The 21,416-nt window shown below is 39.6% G+C and overlaps 1 protein-coding gene across 2 annotated transcripts in view; it reads right to left on the bottom strand.

Moving 5' to 3' along the window:
* Positions 1-5,281: 5,281 nt before the first annotated feature.
* dmc1 (DNA meiotic recombinase 1) overlaps positions 5,282-21,416 on the bottom strand; it is a 52,378-nt gene continuing 36,243 nt past the window's right edge. The window contains exons 11-14 of one of the 2 annotated variants that reach the window (XM_059953873.1): positions 18,447-18,561; positions 15,175-15,235; positions 11,105-11,221; positions 5,282-7,209 (exon numbers count right to left, since the gene is read on the bottom strand). In XM_059953873.1, coding sequence (XP_059809856.1) covers positions 7,140-7,209; positions 11,105-11,221; positions 15,175-15,235; positions 18,447-18,561 — 363 coding nt within the window. In that variant the 3' untranslated portion in view covers positions 5,282-7,139. The remainder of the gene's footprint in view (positions 7,210-11,104; positions 11,222-15,174; positions 15,236-18,446; positions 18,562-21,416) is intronic. The other variant, XM_059953874.1, reaches the window with a different exon arrangement.

Raw genomic sequence — 21,416 nt, 5'->3', positions numbered from 1 at the left:
ATGAGACTTTAAACAAATATTTTGTCTTCTTTTGAGTTCTTCCTTTTTCTTAATCACATATTCTTTCCATAACTCAGACCCAAGTACTAGCTTCAGTTTTCCTTCTATTTCAGTCTGATTTTGAGTTTTGTAGTGTCTATTAAGATCATGTCTTCTATTATGTGAGAAAGTTTTCACAAACAGTGCACAACGGTTTTTCTGATGGACCAGCTATAAATAAGAACTCATTTTCCCGCTTTAATTGAATTCACGCTTACTATCGCTTTCTGCTTTTGCTCATTTTTTTTGCACTGTGATGGGTAACAATGTAAAAACAAGGCTTAATTTTCGAAAGAGTACAAAACTGCAAATGTTCACAAAGGACGAACAAAGCACAACTCCATAGAGCACAAGTGTCACTTGTAAACTGACTGGCAAAAAGCTGTGACGTACTGCTGGTGCAGATGCCTGGCGCCTTAGGATCAAACAAGTATCAAACGTGCATTGAACAGTTATGGAATGACAGCAGAACAAAAATCCTTCTTTCCTAGTTTGACTCATTGAACATTTTTTAAAATTGAAAACAGATTCATGTGAAAGAAGATAACATTCGCCAAAAGATATGCACAAAATAATAAAAGCACTAAAAATAATTGCTAAGTTTTAGGTTTATTCTCAGTAAAACCCATTTCTAGCTCTAAGTTACTTGAATTCCTGTTATACTTTTTACATGAGTAGGCTTACATTTTTATTATTATCACTGGGGTGCAATGTGCCACTTCTAATCATCCAATGTGCCACTTTTGGCACAGGCACCAAAGGTTGGCCATCCCTGCCATAGATGGTGCCTGGCCTGTTGAGTTCCTCCAGCATTGTGAGTGCCCCCTGGATAACCAGCGTATGCAGATTTTCCTTGTGTTTGTGAATAGATATTTACTGTGACCAGGGGCTGGACATAGCCAAAATGGGAGTAAAGGTCAAACCCCTCTACTCCGGGTTTGTTGAAAGGCTAAAGCCTATTGCTCAGGTATATAGGTAGCAAGGGCAAATCCTCTTAGCTGAGGTGTAGGAATCAAAAAGCCCCATAAGCCCAGTTGTGGGGGAAGATCTAGGCCCCACAGCCCAGGTGTACCGGGAAGATCAGAGCTCCACAGCTCAGGTGTAAGGGGAAGGTCAAACCTCATAGACCAGGTATTTGGTGGGGGGGGGGCAAGTCGAAGCCTCATAGCCCAGCTTTAGTTGGAAAGTCAAAACCCACTGCTGAAGTGTACAGGGGAGGTCAAAGCCCTATAACCCAGGTATACAGGAAAGGTCAAAGCCCTAGAGCACAGATATAGGGAAAGGTCAAAGCTGGTGAAGTCCATTGTGGGAGGAAAGTTCACATGCAGAGCCTTGCTGCAGGGCAGTTCCAGCAATAGGGGGTTTGGGGAGTGGGAAAGAGAAAATGAAAGTGAAATAACTCAGTTTTTAGCTAAAGGATGTGCGCAAAACTAAAATATCTGAAACCACACCCCTAACCACTTCTACTGAGGAGGCCTTCAGGGCTTAATGTTTATCGCTGAAAACTCATGAGATTTTTAAAAAATCTATTTTTGAGGTACTAAATATTTGGGTGACCTACAATGTGAAACTAGAAATCTTTGTACTTAGTGTCTGCAGGAGACCAGCTATGATTTAAACTAGTTAGACAAAAGTATTTCTGAGGAAAAAACTAAATTTAACAAGATACCAAATAAATGTCTGTTATGGAGGTCGTTTACATTGACCAATGTATGCTTTTATTGGAAAGGGATAAACTTCCCTTATTAATGTACTTTGACTAATTTTTGAATAAAAAGATAATTACCCTGCTCAAGGCATCATTACTTTTGACTGAATGAAAAATACTCACTTTCAGCTTTGAAATTCTCTTTAAAATGACATGGAGATTCCAATATGTAATGCTGGTTAGGGAACTGCAAAGGTACAAAATTTTAAAAGACTGTAAACTTGTCTGTGATGATTGTTTGGTGGTTCACAAAGAATTGAAGCATTATATCATTATTAGGTCTTGGGCACAATAAATTCGAAGCAGCTTTTTTTTGTGCTGGCTGGAGATTTTTGTCGAGCATTACTTGAAGGACAGTATTAAAACATCTGGGTTTATGGAGTGTCCAAGTGAAGGGGGTTGTGGTGTCTACTCTGGGGCAGCTCACTCACCTTTAGATCCCATCGGACACTCAGCTCTCACCTGTGGCTCCAAGTATCTGTTTGATTGTGACAGCGGCCACACTCCGGTCACCACTTAAGACAGGTGGCCTAAGCGAAGTGAACGTAGCTGGCAGTTCTTACAGTCCATCGAGATAGGGACCTGCCTGTCCAACCATGCAAAGTCAGCTCCGATGAACTAAGATCCTCAGTGGGATCCAATGGCCAGGAGGGCAGTACAGTAACGCCTCATGGAGAGCGAAGGGCATGGCAAGGCATGAAAGGTCAAGGAAGATCCTAGTTTGTGATGCCAGTTTGTACTGCTGGACTTGGACTACTGAGGTTGTGAGAGTGAAACTGCCCCAGTCCAACTGCTTTTCCACTTTAAAAACTCTCCTGCACAGGTTCCCTCAGATCGTCAGACATGATGGACAACCATCACATTAAGACATCATACCTTTGGGAAAATGATAAACAATTACACTTGAACACCTGTATGCAAGTATGTAATTCATAATTATAAGCACCAGGTAATTCATCTGCAAGAAAGTTTGCTTTGAATGTACTCAAATTAGAGAATGGGGAAATTAAACGTGACGGCTCAACAGGAATGATTTCAATGAGACACTTTGCCCACTTTATGCTGTAAGTTGTTTCCCCAAGTGATATTCGGCAATCATGTAACACTGAAATTTGGATCCACCAGCACTATGCATGGCACAGGATTATCAATTCAAAAATTACAATTGCTTGTAATTGAAGCTATGATAATGACTGGTAATGTCTTCATCCCTCAGATACTAATTCCCTTTTTGCTACGAATATTAAGAAAGTGCAAGGTACAATCACTAGAAGTTGTTACCTGTAATTTCTAAACTCACTGCTTACGCCACGATCAGATACCATACACATAGGAGTAGAATTAGGCCAATCGTCCCACCATTCCTCCACCATTCGTTAGTGGTTGATTAATTATTCCTCTCAGCCACATTCTCCAGCCTTCTCCCTGTAACCTTTGACACCTTTATTAATCAAGAACCTATCAATCTCTGCTTTAAATATACCCAATGATTTGGCCTCCACAGCTGTCTGTGGCAATGAATTACACAGATTCACTACCCTCTGGCTAAAGAAATTCTTCCTTACCTCTGTTCTAATGGGACATCCTTGTACTCTGAGGCTGAGACTCCCCACCATTGGAAACATCTTCTCCACAAACACTCTATCAAAGCCTTTCAACATTTGATAGGTTTCAATTAGGTCACCCCTCATAGTTGTATCAGGTCTACTTTTACCAAGTCCTATTTTATGATCATTGGAATTGGCCATTTCCTATTTCAATATTCTAATTCCAAGCCATACATATCCCTTTCCACATTCTCCCTGTGACAGCATGGGTTTCCTCTGAGATTACTGTTTTCATCCCAACCCCAAAGAAGTGTTGTTCGGTAGGTTATTAGTTCACAGTAAATTAACTCTACTGTGTAGGTGATTGTATGATCTGAGTGGGGGAATGTAGTTGCAATAAAATAGGATTGCAATAAAATGCTTGATGATAGGCACAGACAGAGTGAGCTTAAGGGCCATGATGTATGACTCACCGACTATAGCTTCAAGGAAATAATTATTATTCATTGAACTAAACAAATACCTTGAATAGGTAACTTGTTATAAGTGAAAAGGTTAGATAGGCCGATTTGTATCTCCTGTAGTTCAGTGTAATGAGAGAATCAGAGAAGATTTTGAAGGATCTTGACAGGGTAGATGTGGAGAGGAATATTTCCTGTTTACAGTTTAAAAACAGGGATTTTTAAAGCAAGCATGCAGGTACAGCAGGCAGTGAAGAAAGCTAATGGCATGCTGGCTTTTATAACAAAAGCAATTGAGTATAGGAGTAAAGAGGTCCTTCTGCAGCTGTACAGGGTCCTGGTGAGACCACACCTGGAGTATTGTGTGCAGTTTTGGTCTCCAAATTTGAGGAAGGACATTCTGGCTATTGAGGGAGTGCAGCGTAGGTTCACAAGGTTAATTCCCGGAATGGTGGGACTGTCGTATGTTGAAAGATTGGAGTGATGGGCTTGTATACACTGGAATTTAGAAGGATGAGAGGGGATCTGATTGAAACATATAAGATTATTAAGGGATTGGACACACTGGAGGCAGGAAGCATGTTCCCGCTGATGGGTGAGTCCAGAACTAGAGGCCACAGTTTAAGAATAAGGGGTAGGCCATTTAGAACAGAGATGCGGAAAAACTTTTTCACCCAGAGAGTGGTGGATATGTGGAATGCTCTGCCCCAGAAGGCAATGGAGGCCAAGTCTCTGGATGCATTCAAGAGAGAGTTAGATAGAGCTCTTATAGATAGCAGTGTCAAGGGATGGGGGAGAGGGCAGGAACAGGGTACTGATTGTGTGTGATCAGCCATGATCACAGTGAATGGCAGTGCTGGCTAGAAGGGCCTACTCCTGCACTTACTGTCTATTGTCTATTTAAGACAGAGATGACAAGGAAATGTTTCTCAGATTCAGAAATTTTTGGAACCCTTCTTCAAAGGGCCCAAAGTAAAGTATCTGGATATAGATTCTTCATAAATAATTGAATGAAAGATCACAATGGGTAGATGGTAAAGCAAAGGTGAGTTTACAGTCAGTTTAGTGAAGTAGCCATGGAGCTGAGTTGCCTACTCCCAATTCTAATGTCGATATTTGTTTATCAAGTTCTGAAGGACTACAAAAATATTTCTTCTGGGATACCTTTTGCCATTTCTTCATCTTGAGAGTTCTAACTTCAAAATTGTTCAATTTGTATTCACTTGCTTTATCACCACAGACATATAAAATGTTAATCATAATATAGTCAAAGTACCTGGAGCCTTCAGTATTCATCAATGAGTTAGCTAATATTTACTGATGAATGTTTTTACTTGCCACATCATATTGAAGCTCGGTCTTGATGCTCAGCATGTTTCAGTTGACCATATGTGTTGTGAAATCAATCATGAAGTAATGTGTTATTTTGAGATGCATACAATCTTCAACTGCTTTTATAGAAATAATTGTTGTTATTCTGATGATATCTTCAAAGAATAAGTTTACTTGGCTCAAAAAGATCTTTTCCTGTTGTAAATCTTTTTATTCATTTCAGTTTGGAAAGAGGCCAGAAATAAGTTTAATATGTGAGGGACAGCACAGGCTGAAATAACAGTAGATATGACATGGTAAAATTTAGAAGTTTTCAACAACCATTGAAAATTGTGTCTTATAATGGTTATAAGAAACATGCCAGAGAGTTGAAAAAAAGATGTGCATCATGTTGTGAATCTTTAAATATTAATAAGTTATTCAAAGTTCTATTTCCTCTTCAAAGATTTACAGATGAGGAAAGCTCCTGACCATTAAGAATAACAAATATAACAATTCAACATTTTGATAATGCCAATTAGCAGTTTTGATTTCTAGTTCTGCTTTTGAAATAATCTAACAAGAAAACAAAACTAAGGACTCTGCTGTTGTCCTTCATTCACTCAAATGGAACTTTAACATTCCAGCTATTACAGTGTCAACGCTGGTATAGTGACAAGAGAAAGCCATTTCATATCAGGAATAATAGCATAGCAAATACAGAATCAACAGGAAGCTAACCCCTCACATGCAAATACACAAATTTTGTTGTGGCATCCTGTGTCCAGGCTGAAAAAGAATTCAGAGCCTGGATCGGGGGTAGTGAATTGGTCTACTGAATAACAGTCCATAAGTGAATTACGCTACATTATAATGCAAAATAAAACCAAAATCTTCTTGGGTGTGGTCAAAAATTCTGATGGAATTTTTCCAGTTTCCAACTATTATCTGAAGTAATTCCCAGATCTATAAACACTGTCAATAAGTCCAGAGCCTACTGAGTGGCAGATGCTGCTATAATGAATAGAGATAACTTAAATAGGGAATGGAAATGCAAGTTGCCATAAAACACAAATCATTTAACTAATGTTTATAATGGCTTGTAATTATTTAATATGGTTCTAATAAAAAAGACATAAACATTTAAAAACTGTTAGCTTCCTTGGCAGTTTTGGATTAGTTTAAGCTGTGTTCCAGCTTTGCCTTCTGCCAAAACCCTTTGGAGACATTTCCTGGATGACTTTGGCTGGCAGTCCTTGTTCAGGAATTGATTTTAAAATGATATTCAGCCCTCTGTGATCTTAATGTTTAATTCTCTCTCAGCTAAATATTGAGATATAATTACATTATAGCATTTACAACTATGTTTCTCATTGCCTTGGCATACTGAATAATTTATTTCAAAACAGAGTGTATATCAAATATTTGACAGGTAATACAAGATTCAACTGTGTGGGCTCTGCTTATCTGTATGCATCTATTATACAGACTGAAGATTTTCCAGGTGTGTTATGTGCAGTGCTACAAAGGATGTGGCAAAGGGGACGCGTGAATTACTGTAATAATAGGTTATACATATATAATCAAATAAACATTTAATATGTGCCTCTACATCTGCAGTGAATGGAAATAGCTTTTTTAAGAATGTCGTTAAGTTATACTTCTGTTGTTGCATTGCAGACCACTGTCTAAACTGCAAATACATAATACTAAATCATAAGAGACACATGGATTTATTCTATGGCATGTTCTGGTATAATTAAATGCCATTCTATAACCCAATCAAACTCAGGTTTGTATGTGAAAGAGTTCTACTATTTATTTTGTAATATCGTTATAGTCTCTCAATGTGATTTACTTACAAGAATTCGGGAGTGCCTAATTTTGAACATGCCTAGACAAAATAGAGGTTAGATATCAAAACAAACGTTATGCCACAAAAAATAATTTTTCACAGTTTTTAAATGTAAATCTGAATTAATTTGTAATCTTTTAAATTTCTATACTTTAATAGTTAAACAAATTAGTACTCAGGAAACTCAAAATATCATGCTCATCCCTGTTCTGGAAGTCTCACTCCTTTGCATCACTAATTCCTCCAGCAGTAATGGCAAAAGTGGCTTCATTCTCTGGTAAGTCTGGGCTGAAAACAAGGGAATAAACCTTTGCATGAAATGAAGAATACAGCAACAAGCAATTGATGCAACTCTTTGGTGCTTTTGCTCCATAAAAGCCTCTCCCTCCTAATTTTACCTCATCACCCTATTGGCATATTCTTCTTTGCCCGTTTTCATCCTGCACTTGCAGTTTCCCTTAAAACATGCATGAGGAAATATCTCCTCAGCATATGGTGTACTGGCCTTCATTAAAAATGGAACTGAGTTTAAGAGCCAAGAGGTAATGTTGCAGCTATATATGTTGGAGTACTGCGCTCAATTCTGGTCGCCTCACCACAGGAAGGACATGGAAACCATAGAAAGGGTGCATAGGAGATTTACAGGGATGTTGCCTGGATTGGGGATCATGCCTTATGAGAATAGGTTGAGTGAACTTGGCCTTTTCTCCCTGGAGCGACAGAGGATGAGAGGTGACCTGACAGAGGTGTATGATACTGGTGGTGCAATGGCATCAGCGCTGAACTCCGGAGCGAAGGCTCCCCAGTTCGAATCCAAGTCAGGCCACCCCCGAGCGCGCTTTCCATCCGTGCTGGGTTGAGCATCGAGATAGCCACTCAGCCTCGTAAAAAAAAAAGGGTCAAGTCAGGAACATTCATATCATGACCCGGTTAATCTGAAAAGGAGACCAATCCTGACACTACGCGCCAGACAAGAATGGCTGATTGTCTGGTGTGACATGCTAAAAAAAACCTAACCTAATGCAACCTTCCAGCACATTAAAAGCTGTGATCTTCAGGGCTGTGGATCAAGCACACAAGCAACTTTTAAATGTGATGAGAGGTTTAGACATTGAATTCCAGACCACTGCTGCCCTCAGGGTGAAAAAAACATTTATTTCTAATCCTCCTACCAATTACTTTAAAATTGTGAACTTTGGTTTTGACCCCTTAGCCAAGGATCTTCTCATACTTGCTTCCTGTCACTGATCCAAAATGAGATCCAATTTGTCACCTTTCCTTAGATACCATGCATCTGTATTATTCTAAAGAGCCTGCTACGTCAATGTTGTTAAAAACCACGTTAAGATTGTCAGACAACCTATGCAAGCTGGACAGGTTCCACTTGAGGTAGAATATCGTTGAGGGAAGGTTGGTGCTGTCGGGAAGGGTTTAAACTAATTTGAAAGAGAATGTAGTTCGTGGGGATTTGATGTCAAGTATAGAAGTCAACCCAGTCAGCAAAGCATGCATAAGGGCGATAAAGCACATGGGAGAATGGAAGATTATACTGCATCTAATTTAATGTAAGAAGTCTGACTGGCAAAGTAGATGAACTTACAGCTTGATCAGCACATGGGAACATGATATTTTGTAAACACTGATACGTAATTGAGAGGACAGTAATGGAAACTCAACAATCCAGTGTAGAGAATCTTCAGACATAACTTGAGATGATGTAAGAGGTGAGGGCATTGAAATATTGATTAAAGGACCCATTACATCAGTACATCAGATACCTTGAAAGGCTAATAAAATCAAATGAAGCAATATGGGTACAAAAAGGGGGTGACCCTTTTTGCTGGGGGTATATTACAGGCCTTCTGCCAGTCAGTAGAAGATACAGAATAAGTCATAAAGTACTACAGGACAGAAACAGCCCTTTAGTCCACTTGGCCCATGCCAAACTGTTACTCTGACCAGTTCCACTGACTCGCACCTGGCTCATAGCCTTCCATACCCCTCCCATCAATGTACTTATCCAAATTTCTCTTAAGTGTTGCAATCAAACTCGCATCCATCACTTTTGCAGACAGGACCACCAGGTCTATGCTGACCTATCTGTCAACATAAACTAATGCCATTTGTCTGAATTAGGACCATATCCTGGTATGCCAAGTTTCCATCTAAATGCCTTTCCATGTTATCCCTCAGGTCTCCTTTAAAATTCATTTCTCTCAGCTTAAACCAACATTCTTCTGCTTATGCAGAAAAGATTTCTTTTTACTGTCTCCCATCTATACCCTTCATAAATCTTGTATACTTCAGTCAGGTCACCCTTCAGCCTTCTTTGCCCCAGGTGCCTTTCCAATTCTTCCTATAGCCGAAATATTTCAATTCAGGCAACATCCTGGTGAAATCTCCTCTGCATTCTCTTCTGTGAAATCACATCCTTCCTGTAGCATCACAGCCAGAAATGCACACAATATTCCATGTGTGGCCTAACCAGTGTTTTGTAAAGTTGCAAAATAAATGTCCAAAAGTTATATTCTGTTCTGTGAAATATAAAGGCAAACATGTTATAAGCCCTTTACTTTATCCTATTAATCTTTGTCACCTCTTTCTGAGAACTATGAACTTGATCACACCCCCTTCCAGGTTTTTCTGTTTATCAACATTCCTGTGACCTACCATTGTCTGAACATTGGATTCCCAAATACATGACCTTGTATTTGTCACGATTAAAGTCCAACAGCAAACACTCCTCCCAGCATTCCATCTGATCATTACTTTTTGTGCTATCAACTCAGTATTCATTTTATTTAATTATTCTTTTTAATTTAGAGATATGCCCAGTAACAGGCCCTTCCAGCCCAATGAGCCTGTGCTGCCCAAATACACCCAAATAATCAATTAACCTATTAACCTCTACGTTTTTGGAATGTGGGAGAAAACTAGAGCAACTGGAGGAAACCCACATGGTCCCGGGAAAACATACAAACTCCTTACAGACAGCATTTAAAATTGAACCCAGGTCACTTGTGCTGCATTAGTGTTACACTAACTACATCCCTCCACCAGTTCCCTCCCATCACCAAGCACATTTTGGGTCCAATTTTAACAAGCTTGCCTTGAATCCCATACCCCATACTTCTGGACCAGCCTACCATGTGGGACCTTGTCATGTTCTTTATTGAAATCCATATACACAACATCTACTGTCCTGCCTTCATCATTCATTGAACCTCCTCAAAAACAGACATCCAATTAGTGACATGGTATTTCACCTGCATAAACCATGCTAACTATTCCTGATCAGTTCCTGCATTTTCAAGAGTACGTAAAGCAAATCCCTTAGAGTTTACTTCTTTGGTTGTCCTACCACTGATATACATTTGTTATGCTAAAGACTCATCAAAGGAGGCCATTTAGTTTGAGCTTAAGAAACTAAAAAAGGATTGTTTACTGTGTGATAAAGACGTTGTCAGTCAGTGGAAGATATAAGTATTGACTCACAGACACAACCCTATGTGGTGTAAGATACTTAACTGGGACTTCCCCTGAAAGGCTTTGAGAGGATAATTTTAAACTGTGTCCAAGAGATGTTTTTGAGCTTTTACGTAAGTAGCCCTATTCAAAAAGAGGCAGTACTGAATCTAATCTTAGGGAATGTAGCCAGGCAAGTAATTGAAGTGACAATGGGAGACATTGACCAAAACCCTGTATGTTTCAAGATATGGAAAGGGATAAGGATGGATCAGAAATTAAAACCCTTAATTGAGGGAAGGCTGATTTCAGCAAGACAGGAAATGGGAGCAGCTGCTTGCTGTAAATGTAGAGCCTAAATAAAGATAGCTTCCTTTGGTTTCCATTTGACTAGGCAGATTTAGCACATTCCTAAGCTAAAGTTTTTTCATGGAAAATAGACATGACTAGAAAGGACAATCTCAGTTGTCCTTCAACAGAGGAGGCAATTAAGAGTGAGTCTGGAGTTATATTGTATATGGATCAGACAGAGGAAGGACAACAAATTACATTCACTTTTAAATTTGTGAACTAGTGTAATTTTTATGGCAACTGGTAGTTTCATGGTTAACATTATTGATTATCAAATTTGCTGTGAGTTATGATACCTACACTAGTGAAACACGGTTTGCATCTTTTAGATTAAGCATTTGTGCTATTAATGCACCAAGTGCATTACCTATCATAGATTTTCGCAATACGTAGTTCACCCCGTCCTTTCCGTAGACTAATCCTCGTTGTAGATGCATGAGCCAGAATGTGACCACCAATTGGTTTCTTTGGATCTGCTTGGAAGCTTGAAACAAAAAAAAAACCATTTGAGGGATATAATCCATTAGAAATAATCATCAAGTATTGCTGTGCTATTTAAGCTATGAATCTAAAACAAAATATGAGCTAGTGATTGCAATAAACATTTTTATGTTCTCCACTGCTTTTTGGGTGGCACAGTAACACAGCAGGTAGTATTGCAACCTCACAGCTCTGGCAGCCTGAGTTTGATCCTGATCTCAGATGCTATACGTATGGGATTTTCATGTTTTCCTGTGACTTTCATTCTCCCCTTAGTGTTACGGTTTCGTCTCACATTCCAAAAGTATGCTTAAGTTAACTGGTGACTAGTGGTGCGTGTTGGGAGAATTGAATGGGGTTGGGATTGATGGGATTAAAGAAGTAAATTAATGGGAATGAGGAAAGATTCAAAATAGTATTAGTGCAAGATTAACATAAGAGGGTGCTTCATAGACAGCACGTTCTGTGCTTTACATGAGAAAATAAACCCCCATATCACATACTTACAAGTAATACACACACAATGTTGGAGGAACTCAGCAGGCCAGGCAACCTCTGTGGAAAAGAGTAAACAGTTGACATTTCAGGTGAGATCCTGGGTATCGGCCCAAAATGTCAACTATTTTCTCTTTTCCACAGAGGCTGCCTGGCTTGTTAAGCTCCTCCAGCATTTTGTGTGTGTTACTTTGATTTTCAGCATCTTCAGATTTTCTTGTTTGTGATTCATATACAAATAGTTATTCTGTATTTGTTGTAATAAATTGAAGTATTCCTACAAGAGCTTGGAGGAAAACAGCTGATTGCAAGTCAACAATTTTCCATTCAGCGCTCATTAATAGAAAATCCCACCACACTAAATTCCTCCATAAAGGATTTCTTACGTAGCATGTAATAATCATTTTTCTTGAAATAAACAATCCACTAAAATTCCCTACTACTACCATGCCTAAATTAAAGATTCATATTGAAATAGCGACAACCAAGTTTAAAGGGGCTTTGTTAAGTTCACTGTAGCTATTAATTATTTTTGTTGTCTCTTAGGGTGGTTTCCAGGATGAAGTATAAAATAGTTATGTAAGCTATAAAAGTTGAACAGATACAGTAGTTATTTATACAGGAAGCATAACATATGCTGCACAGTGTCAGGTCAGGAACAGAAGTATACTCAGGAGGAAGGGGATTTTTTTATAATGAGAATGAACTCCAGCAAGGAACGAGAGTACATCCAGTTATGTTCCCTTTGTGCTCTTTTTCCACAGAAGGACAAACAAAAGGAGTGTTTCATATTCGAGTCACCTTAAAAATCAACATAATAAATTTCCTGTGTTTGTGAACAGCCCAATTCCAGGGATATTGATGCAACAAAACTTGAGGAGTGCTACAGAGAATATTTATAGGTAATTTAAGATGCACGCATGCAGATTTTTATGGTTCCAATTCAGCTACAGCAAATCATGAGTGATCTTAAGAAACAATTCTATGTTGTCCTGAATTTTGCCAAACACCTTACTAAAGTCCACGTAGAGAACATATACATCTTTGCCTTGTCAATCACCTTCGTCACCTTCTCAAAAACTCAATCAAGTTAATATGATATGATGTACTCAGCACAGTCCCAAATTAGGCTATTATTTCCCAAATGCTCATAAATTCTATCCCTACGGATCTCTCCAGAAACTTCATTACCACTGATGTTCAACACACTGTCTATAGTTTCCAGGATTATCCTCATTTCCCTTCCTGAATAATGGAACAACACCAGCTACTCACCAATCCTCCAGGACCTTACCTCTGGTTAGAGAGGACAGGAAGATATTGGTCAAGGCCCCAACAATATCAAAAATTATCTTAATGTACCACAGCATATTAGCATGCTCCACGTTGATCTCTGTATCTTTCACATCCTTTTCCTTGGTAAATTCTGATGCAAAGTACTTATTTACAATTGTTTCCATATCCTCTGTCTCCAAGCACATGTCCCTCCTTTATCCATGAGTGGTCTAACTTGTTCTTGAAGTATGTATAGAATTCCTTGGGATTCTTTTAAATCATACTTGCCACGGACTTTGAGACCACTCCTGGCATTCCTAATTCCCTTCCTGAGTTCTTTTCTGGCTTTTTTATAATCCTCAAGGGGTCTACCTGACTTGCTAACATTTATATATGCTTCCTTTTGCTTCTTGATTGAAAGCACTGCCTCTTTTGTCATCCAAGGTTCCCTTACCTTGCTATCCTTGTTCTTCCTTTTTACTGGTACAAATTTGTCCCATGGTCTGTGTAGTTGGTCTTTAAACACCCATCACATATCGAATGTGGACTTACCCAAAAACAGTTGTAGACCATTAACTTTCCCTAGTTCCTGACCAATAGTTTCCAGGATTCTGAACTTAAAAGAAGGGTAACTTTGAAGGTATGAGACGTGAATTAGCTAAGATAGACTGAATTTGCTTTGTTTCAATTTAATACTCTCTCACAAGGTCCATATTTATCCTAATATATTTAAAGCAATCTTAAGGAGTTGTGGTCACTGTTTCCTAACTGTTCTCCCACTGAAAGGTCGGTTACCTGGCCAGGCTCATTACCCTGGAGGGTCCCGTTCAGCCCTCCTCTTGTTGGGCTATCTACATATTCGATTTAGGAAAACTTTCCTGGATGCATCTAACAAATTTTCTTCCCTCTAAACCACTTGCACTAAGGAGGTCCCAGACTACATTAGGAAAATTGAAGTCACCCACTACAACAACTCTGTTGTTTCTATGCTTTAACCTAATCTGCCTGCATATCTCAGTGTCTCAGTGGCTGGGGGAGGGAGGTAGTCATTAGTATAATCCCATCAGAGTGATTATATCACTTTGTTATTTTTTAAATTTCCACCCATATACATTGGATGAGTCCTCCATTATCTCCCTTCTGAGTGCAACTATGATATTGTCACTGATTAATAGTGCGACCTCCCCACCCCATCTTACCCTTCTCTCTACGTTTTCTAAAATACTGAATCCCTGGTACGTTAAGCATCTATACCTCACCCTCTCTCAGCCAAGTCTCTGTTATGGTCACATCATAGTTCCACATACTGATTGATGCTCTACATTCATCACCCTTACCTTAATAATTCTAGAATTAATATCCACGGATTTCAACCCATCCAATCCATTGCCTTCTGGCCATTTATACTGGTCATGATATTTACCTTATGCTCAATCGCTCCAGTTTCTGACCTGATCTTTGGTTCCCTTCTGCCTGGCAGGCTAGTTTAAACCCTCCAAATCACACTAGTGAGCTTCCTGGTCAGGATATTGGTTGCCCTCCAGTTAAGGTGCAATCTACCTCTCTGTAGAGGTCACCCTGTTTCCAGAAGAGGTTACAATGGTCCAAGAACTTGAAATCTTGCCTCCTGCACCAGTTCATCAGCCACACATTCATCTATTCTGTCCTTCTATTCCTACCTTGAAAGCAGGAATACCTTTGAGGTGCTGCTTTTCAGCCTCGTTCCTAACTCCCTATGCTCACTGCGCAGAACCTCATTGATAGGAAAGGTTTAGAGGAACATGGACCAAACACAGGTAAATGGGATTTTCTCAGATGGTATTGATGGGCCAGGTTAAAGTGCTGTATAAGTGCTGTATGGCTCCATTGCCTTTATTCTACCAAACACATTTTATCTTTACTGAATAGAATACAATTAGCCATATCTAAGTAGAGGTAAATGTGATGAATAACACCATACCAGCCTGCCTGATTTAAAATGCTCACATTTGTGTTTAACTGTTTTCATGGCCCTAATTTTGTAATCTCCTGAATACCCTAGAGCTCCCCCAGGACCAACACCAGTCTAACCCTGAAGTCTCCAACCCATCAGCATCAAGAAAATTAGCTGATATTCTTCTATGTGTTTCCAATTCCACCTGTACATGATGACATACAAATCTGATTAAAAATAAACTGAATGTTTACCTCATGGTTGCTCCGGGATCCGCAGTCATCTGATTGGAAACAAATATGGCCACATTGTATTCTGAAGGAAAAAATTAAGAAAGCAGTTCAACATAACCAATTGTGAAAAAAAACTTTATAGAAAAAGAAATCTGCCATGAATAAATACTCAAAACTTAACACAGTCTCACTTGTAGTAAGGTAAGTCAGCAAGATTCCAGATGGAATTAAACCCATCTTTTAATACCCTTTTAACAGTCATAAAGTTTTCTTTACATGTTAATTGTTTTTATTTAGCCATAATTCTTTCCAACATATTATTTTACAGCTCTCTTAATATAATTATATAATCATACAGTACAAATATGAGCTATTCAGCCCACCATATCCATGCCAGCCCCTTTGTCCATCTATACGAATACCATTTGACCACATTAAGACTACATCTGTTTATTCCTTGTCTATTTAACTGTCTAAATACCTCTGAAATATAGTAATTGCATCTGATTTCTTCACTTCCTCTGCCAGTATTTTCCAGATATCAGCTGTTCTCTGTGTTATCAAACTTACTTATCAAGTCTCTTTTAACTCTTCTTTCTCTCACCTTAAACCTGTTTATGAAATCCTTACGATAGGAAAAAGATAACTACCTACCCTATTCATGCCTCTCGTGATCTTATATACTCTTATTAGGTCGTTCTGGAGAAAACAAGTCCAGCCTATTCAATTTCACCCATGGATAAATCTTTCAGATGTTACTTCTGTGACATAACATGTTGGCTAATAGAAAAGCCAATGAATTGGTCCCTATGATTCTGAGGAGGTAGTTGAAACTTCCAGCTGTGTCTTGCAGACATCCAAGTATTTACATGGGCAACTTCCTCCTAAGTATTTCTGCTTCATTTTAAGTGCAAGGAACTTTCATGAAAGCCACACATGTTGCAATAATTTCTGAAGAATCATAGCAATATGACTCTTTCATGCAGAGGCTCTTGACAAAATTAGTCACCATATTATAGGAAAGATGTGGTAATGCTGGAGAGAGTGTAAAGGAAATTCACCAGGAAGTGGCCTGGGTTGGATTAGTTATGGGGACAGTGTGCATACACAGGGTTGTTTTCCTTACAATGAAGGAGGCTGAGTAGAGACCTGAGTGGTACATAAAATTACAAGAGGCATAGGCAGATAGTAAGTATCTTTTCACTATATTATGTGCCGTGTCGTATGACACGGGTGATCATAGTCTTTCCATGACCATGATTGTTCTTGGTAAATTTTTCTGCAAAAGTGGTTTGCCATTGTCTTCTTCTAGGCAATGTCTTTACAAGATGGGAAGTCTTATAACCAGGACTTGTGATATGCACCATCTGCTCATATGACCATCTGCCACCTGCTCTCACAGCTTCACGTGACCCCGGTTCGGGTCTGAGCAGGCGCTACTCTTTGCACAAGGGTAACCTGCAGGTTAGCGGAGGGGAGGAGTGCCTTACACCTCATTTGGTAGAGACATATCTCCACCTTGCCACCCAATTCACAATAATAGTTATTTTAAAAGGTTTAGCTTTAAACATAGAAGAGTATAGCATAGGAACAGGTTTGAGCCAAATCAGTTAGAAAGTCAATTAACATCCACCCCCCAAACTAATCCCTCCTACCTACCCAATGTCCATTACCCTCCATCTTCCTCACATCCATGTGCCTACCTAAAGGTCTCTTAAAAACCTCCTATGTATTTGCCTCTACCACCACACCATGTAATACATTCCAAGCATCTACCACTCTTGAGTAAAAAACTTACCCCTCACACCCCTTTTGAACCTACCCCCCTCACCTTCAAGGCATGCCCTCTAGTATTAGACATTTCAACCCTGGGAAACAGATACTCACTGTCCATCCAGTCTATGTTTCTTATTATCTTATAAACCTCTATCAGATCTCCCCTCAGCCCCCGCCACTGCAAAGAAAATAATCCAAGTTTGTCCAGTCTCTGAGGCACATGAGGAGGCATCCTTGGAAACGTCTTCTGCGCCCTCTCCAAAGCCTTAATGTTCAGGTGAGTAGTTGGATTTTTTTAAAGAGAAATGGTTGAGATTTTTTAAAACTTGGAATTCACTGCCATAGGAGGTGGTGGTATCAGACATAATCACTTTGTTCAATAAATATTTAGGCAGGAGCTTAAGTAGATTAAGCAATGACGGCTGAGGATCTACTGCAGCCAATGGGATTAAGTAGATGGGCACCAAGGTCAGAGAGGCCAGAAGGGCCTCAGCTTTATGACTCTATGAGAGGTGAGTTTGCAGTAGAGTGAAGAAGCAATGCTTGGGAGTCCCAGAAGCATGGAACAGTGATACCACAACAATGGTTAAGGCAGGGATCGAAACAGTGGAAATAGGCTGTCTTTCTGATGGACAGGATAAGGATCAAGAACCCAATTCATAGTCACACATCAGCCTGGGTCAAAGTCTGGTTTAATCTGAGACATCACCCAGGTTTTTAATAGGTCTAAAATCAATTCCAAAACTTCCTTGCCCAATGTTTATGATAAAACAATTTGTCAAAATATATTTCCAAAAAATCAAATGTAATATTCCCAAGCCACTTGGTCTGCACAAATAGTATATCCAGCAACTTTCCTGATAGGAATGGCGCTATAAATTAGAACATGCCTGGCTTCAAGTTGAATTTTGCTGTAATGGAATTAGTAAAGCCCCTAGAGGAAAAGGAGCCTTAATTAGGTCACATATGTTTTGCAAAACATACTGGAGGACATGGGGATCAAGTGTGCTTTCAGCTGGGTAAGAAGTATCATCAAGAGTTTTCTGTTTAAGTAGACAATGTAGGAATGTTTCTGATTGAAAGAATTTTCCATCCTTGCAGTGGAATGAGGCAGAAAGATTGCTATCAACACCACAAATATTCTAGTACATTTGAAGTCAGGGGATGCTAGCTTTGGCTGATATAGTATTAAATCACATCCAACATGGGTTTCCACTTCCAATTTTAGTTAATCCTGAAGAAAATGATACTCATTCAAAGCTTAAGTGATAGCCATATGGCTCTTGCTGTCAATTCACTGCCCAAAACATATGTATGATGACAGAACAGACTAGGAGAAATGGTATACGAAGCAAAAACAGAATCTCTGCTTAAAATCCAAGGCATCTTTTTAAAAAAGTATCCTACCAAGGATACTGTATCTCAAAGATTAATTTTCAAAATAATATAGCGGGCATAGTGATCCCTCACTCTTCATTACTTACACTTTGACATACACATTATCTGTTAATGCTTACCCTCAGAGATTTTCTGCAGGCGGGAAAGCATCTGAGCCAGCTTCTGCTGGCGCTCTGCAAGCTCACCACGGCCACTGAAATCAACTCGAAAAAGTGCCATGATTGAATCTATGATCTGAGCAACAAATGACCTGTCAGAAAAATTCCTTTAAAAACACTATATCAAAGTTATTAAACTGGAGTTAATTACAGCTAAATTAGGAAACAATTCATTCCAAGCCTGATTTTGAAATATTTGCGGATTAGCAATTGGTAAAATGACTGGAATGTAGTACAGAATATTACTCAGTTTATTTTTGTCTGTGGCTAACCGAACATGATAAACAACACACTTGCCCCAGTATATACAGGAGGGTGCAGTTGAAGTACCTATGAGACTGGAAACATAGTGACACAAATCAACCGGGACTTATTTAGGATTTTCGGCTTTGTTTTCTGCCATCAGCCAGCTGAGGCTGGCAGGAAGCTGTAGTTTCTCGGGGCTATTACATGGATGTGGTCTGTGGTCACAGTTTGTAGGCCCACGATTGGTGAGGGAACAAGTGGCACTAGAGATATGTGAGAGAGGCCTGTCACTGGAGGAGAAAGATCTGAGTAAAAGAGGAAAGCTGCTATTTTGTGAGGTAACATATCTATGATTGGGAGAGAAGCAGCAGTCGGCATTACAAGAGTAAGAAGAAACTGCATTTATGATGGGAAAGGGTCGACATAGGTAGGGGGAGAAAAACCCTGATTAGAAGGTCAGTCTGTGTTTAGGAAAGAAGCTGCAGATGCTAATGTTGCAGAAGCAGGGAAGGTTCACAACTTCTTATTTTCCTCAAGGTAAAAAGGATGCCATTCAGCCCAACAAGGCTCTGTGAATTCTGAGCATTTCCATCAGTCTCTTTTACCTTGTGGCCTGCTCTTTCTTAAATGACTACTTTAGCCACTACCTACACTTGGGATAATTGAAAGTAACCAATTAACCTACCAACACATCTTTAGGATATGAGAGATATAGAGAGGCCTGTGAGAACCCATGTTGTCACAGGCACAGTTGGTAGCTGAGATCAGTATCACACCTGGTTCACTGGAGCTGTGCAGCAGCTGCTCTGTCTGCTGCATTACTGTGTCATTCTTTAAGAAAGCTTAGTACAGCACAGAAGATAAACACTGCAAGAATTTAAAAACAGGATAAGAGAGAGAGGCTCCAAAGATGTGTCGATGTTCCCTTGCCTGGAAGTCTAGTATCTCAGAAACTACTGGAAATACTCAGCAGGTCAGGCTACATTTGTAAGAAGAGAAACAAAGCTAATGGTTCAGGTTAAGGACTCTTTGTTAGAACTGGGAAGGAGCCAAAAGAAATTAGGTAAGCTGTAGAGGTGAGGGGATGTCTCTGATGGGGTAAATCAAGGGTAACCATGGGGGTATAATCTGTATTCAAAGTTATTTGGCCATGAGTGAGTAGGAGAGTGTAATTGCCTCAATTTCTGATCTTATAATAGAAGAATCATGACTGATAAAGCAGCTGAAAATTATTGAGAACTCCCGATGCGCTGTCCTGAGGCAGAGTTGATTGACTACCAGTAACTATCTTTGTGCTAAATACAATCCCAGCCAAATGAATGTTTTCCCTTCATTCCTACAAAGTAGTGTTTTCTCAGTGCTCTTGCTTCTGGCGTTCACCTCCATGTCAAGGTCAAGGAGGCAATGGAGTCTGGAATACTAGTGACTAAGTGCTGCTTAAACCACCTAACAAGAGTATTCTCTATGACCATGTTGATAACTGTGATTGATGTGATGGGGCAGTATTAAAACAGATTGTGTTGATCTTTGTGAACGGAACACAACAGGGTATATATGAATGCTTTAATTGTGCAGGGCACAGTAGGAGGGGAAGAACATTGATACAAGAATGTAGGAGTAGCGAAATACAGAGCAGGAAGACAGACCCACCAGCTCAGATTAGCATGTCTTCCACTTCTAAAGTTCAAGTTTAATTGTCAATCATACATGAATACTGCCAAATGAAACAGCGTTGCTCCTGTACGTACACACACACACACACACACACACACACACACACACCTGCAACATTACCTAACAGTGCTATCAGCTGTTTAAACTCTGAAAAAGATGCAGCAGAGTGAAGCCTGCACTGATCATTAGTGGCTGTGCTGAACGATAAGGGATAGAGGTAGGTCCATCATGTCAGCTAGAAAGCTGTTTAGTGACGTTCACATTGATAATCCTCGGCAGAGTTCACTGGCCGTCTGTTGCCGTAAGCTCACCTCAGTGTTTAAATGATGTCTCGTATTTCCAAAGGATTTTCTTAACAAACCAAGGCATAGAAGTTGTCATTAGTGTTACCAACATGAGAAAATCTGTAGATGCTGGAAGTTCAAAGTAAAACACACACACACACACACACACTGAAGGAACTCAGCAGCTTAGGCAGCATCTGTGGAAAAGAGTAATCAGTTGTCATTTCGGGCTGAGACACATCAACAGGACTGGAAAGGAAGGTGGAGAAGTTAGGTGTGGGGTGGGAGAAGAAAAGAAGTACAAAGTGGTAGATGATAGGTGGAATAGGGAGAGGTTCAGTAAAGAGCTGGAATGTTGATTTGGTGGAAGAGATAAAGGGCTGGAGGAGGGGGAATCTGATAGCAGACAACAGAAGACCATGGAAAAAAGGGAAGGGGGAGGAGCACCAGAGGGAGATGATGGGCAGGTATGGAAATAAAGTGAGAGAGTGGAACGAGAATGGGGAATGGTGGAGTGGAGGGTGGGGCATTTACCAGAAGTTCAAGAAATCGATGTTCATGCCATCAGGTTGAATTGGTTGTGATTAATGCCTGGGTTAATGTACTTACCAGTATTAGTTTGAAAGCAGAATGAAGAAAAAATTGGTTAAGGCCTGCGGTTAGCATCCTGCCATTATAGCTCATGGCGTCAGAGTTCGGAGTACATTTTGTGACTTTGATTAAAGTC

The sequence above is a fragment of the Hypanus sabinus genome, chromosome 29 (genome assembly GCF_030144855.1).
Source record: "Hypanus sabinus isolate sHypSab1 chromosome 29, sHypSab1.hap1, whole genome shotgun sequence".
NCBI classification, from domain to species: Eukaryota; Metazoa; Chordata; class Chondrichthyes; order Myliobatiformes; family Dasyatidae; genus Hypanus; species Hypanus sabinus.
Note: the sequence above shows the minus strand (reverse complement) of the source record. Positions and strands in the feature narration are given on the sequence as shown.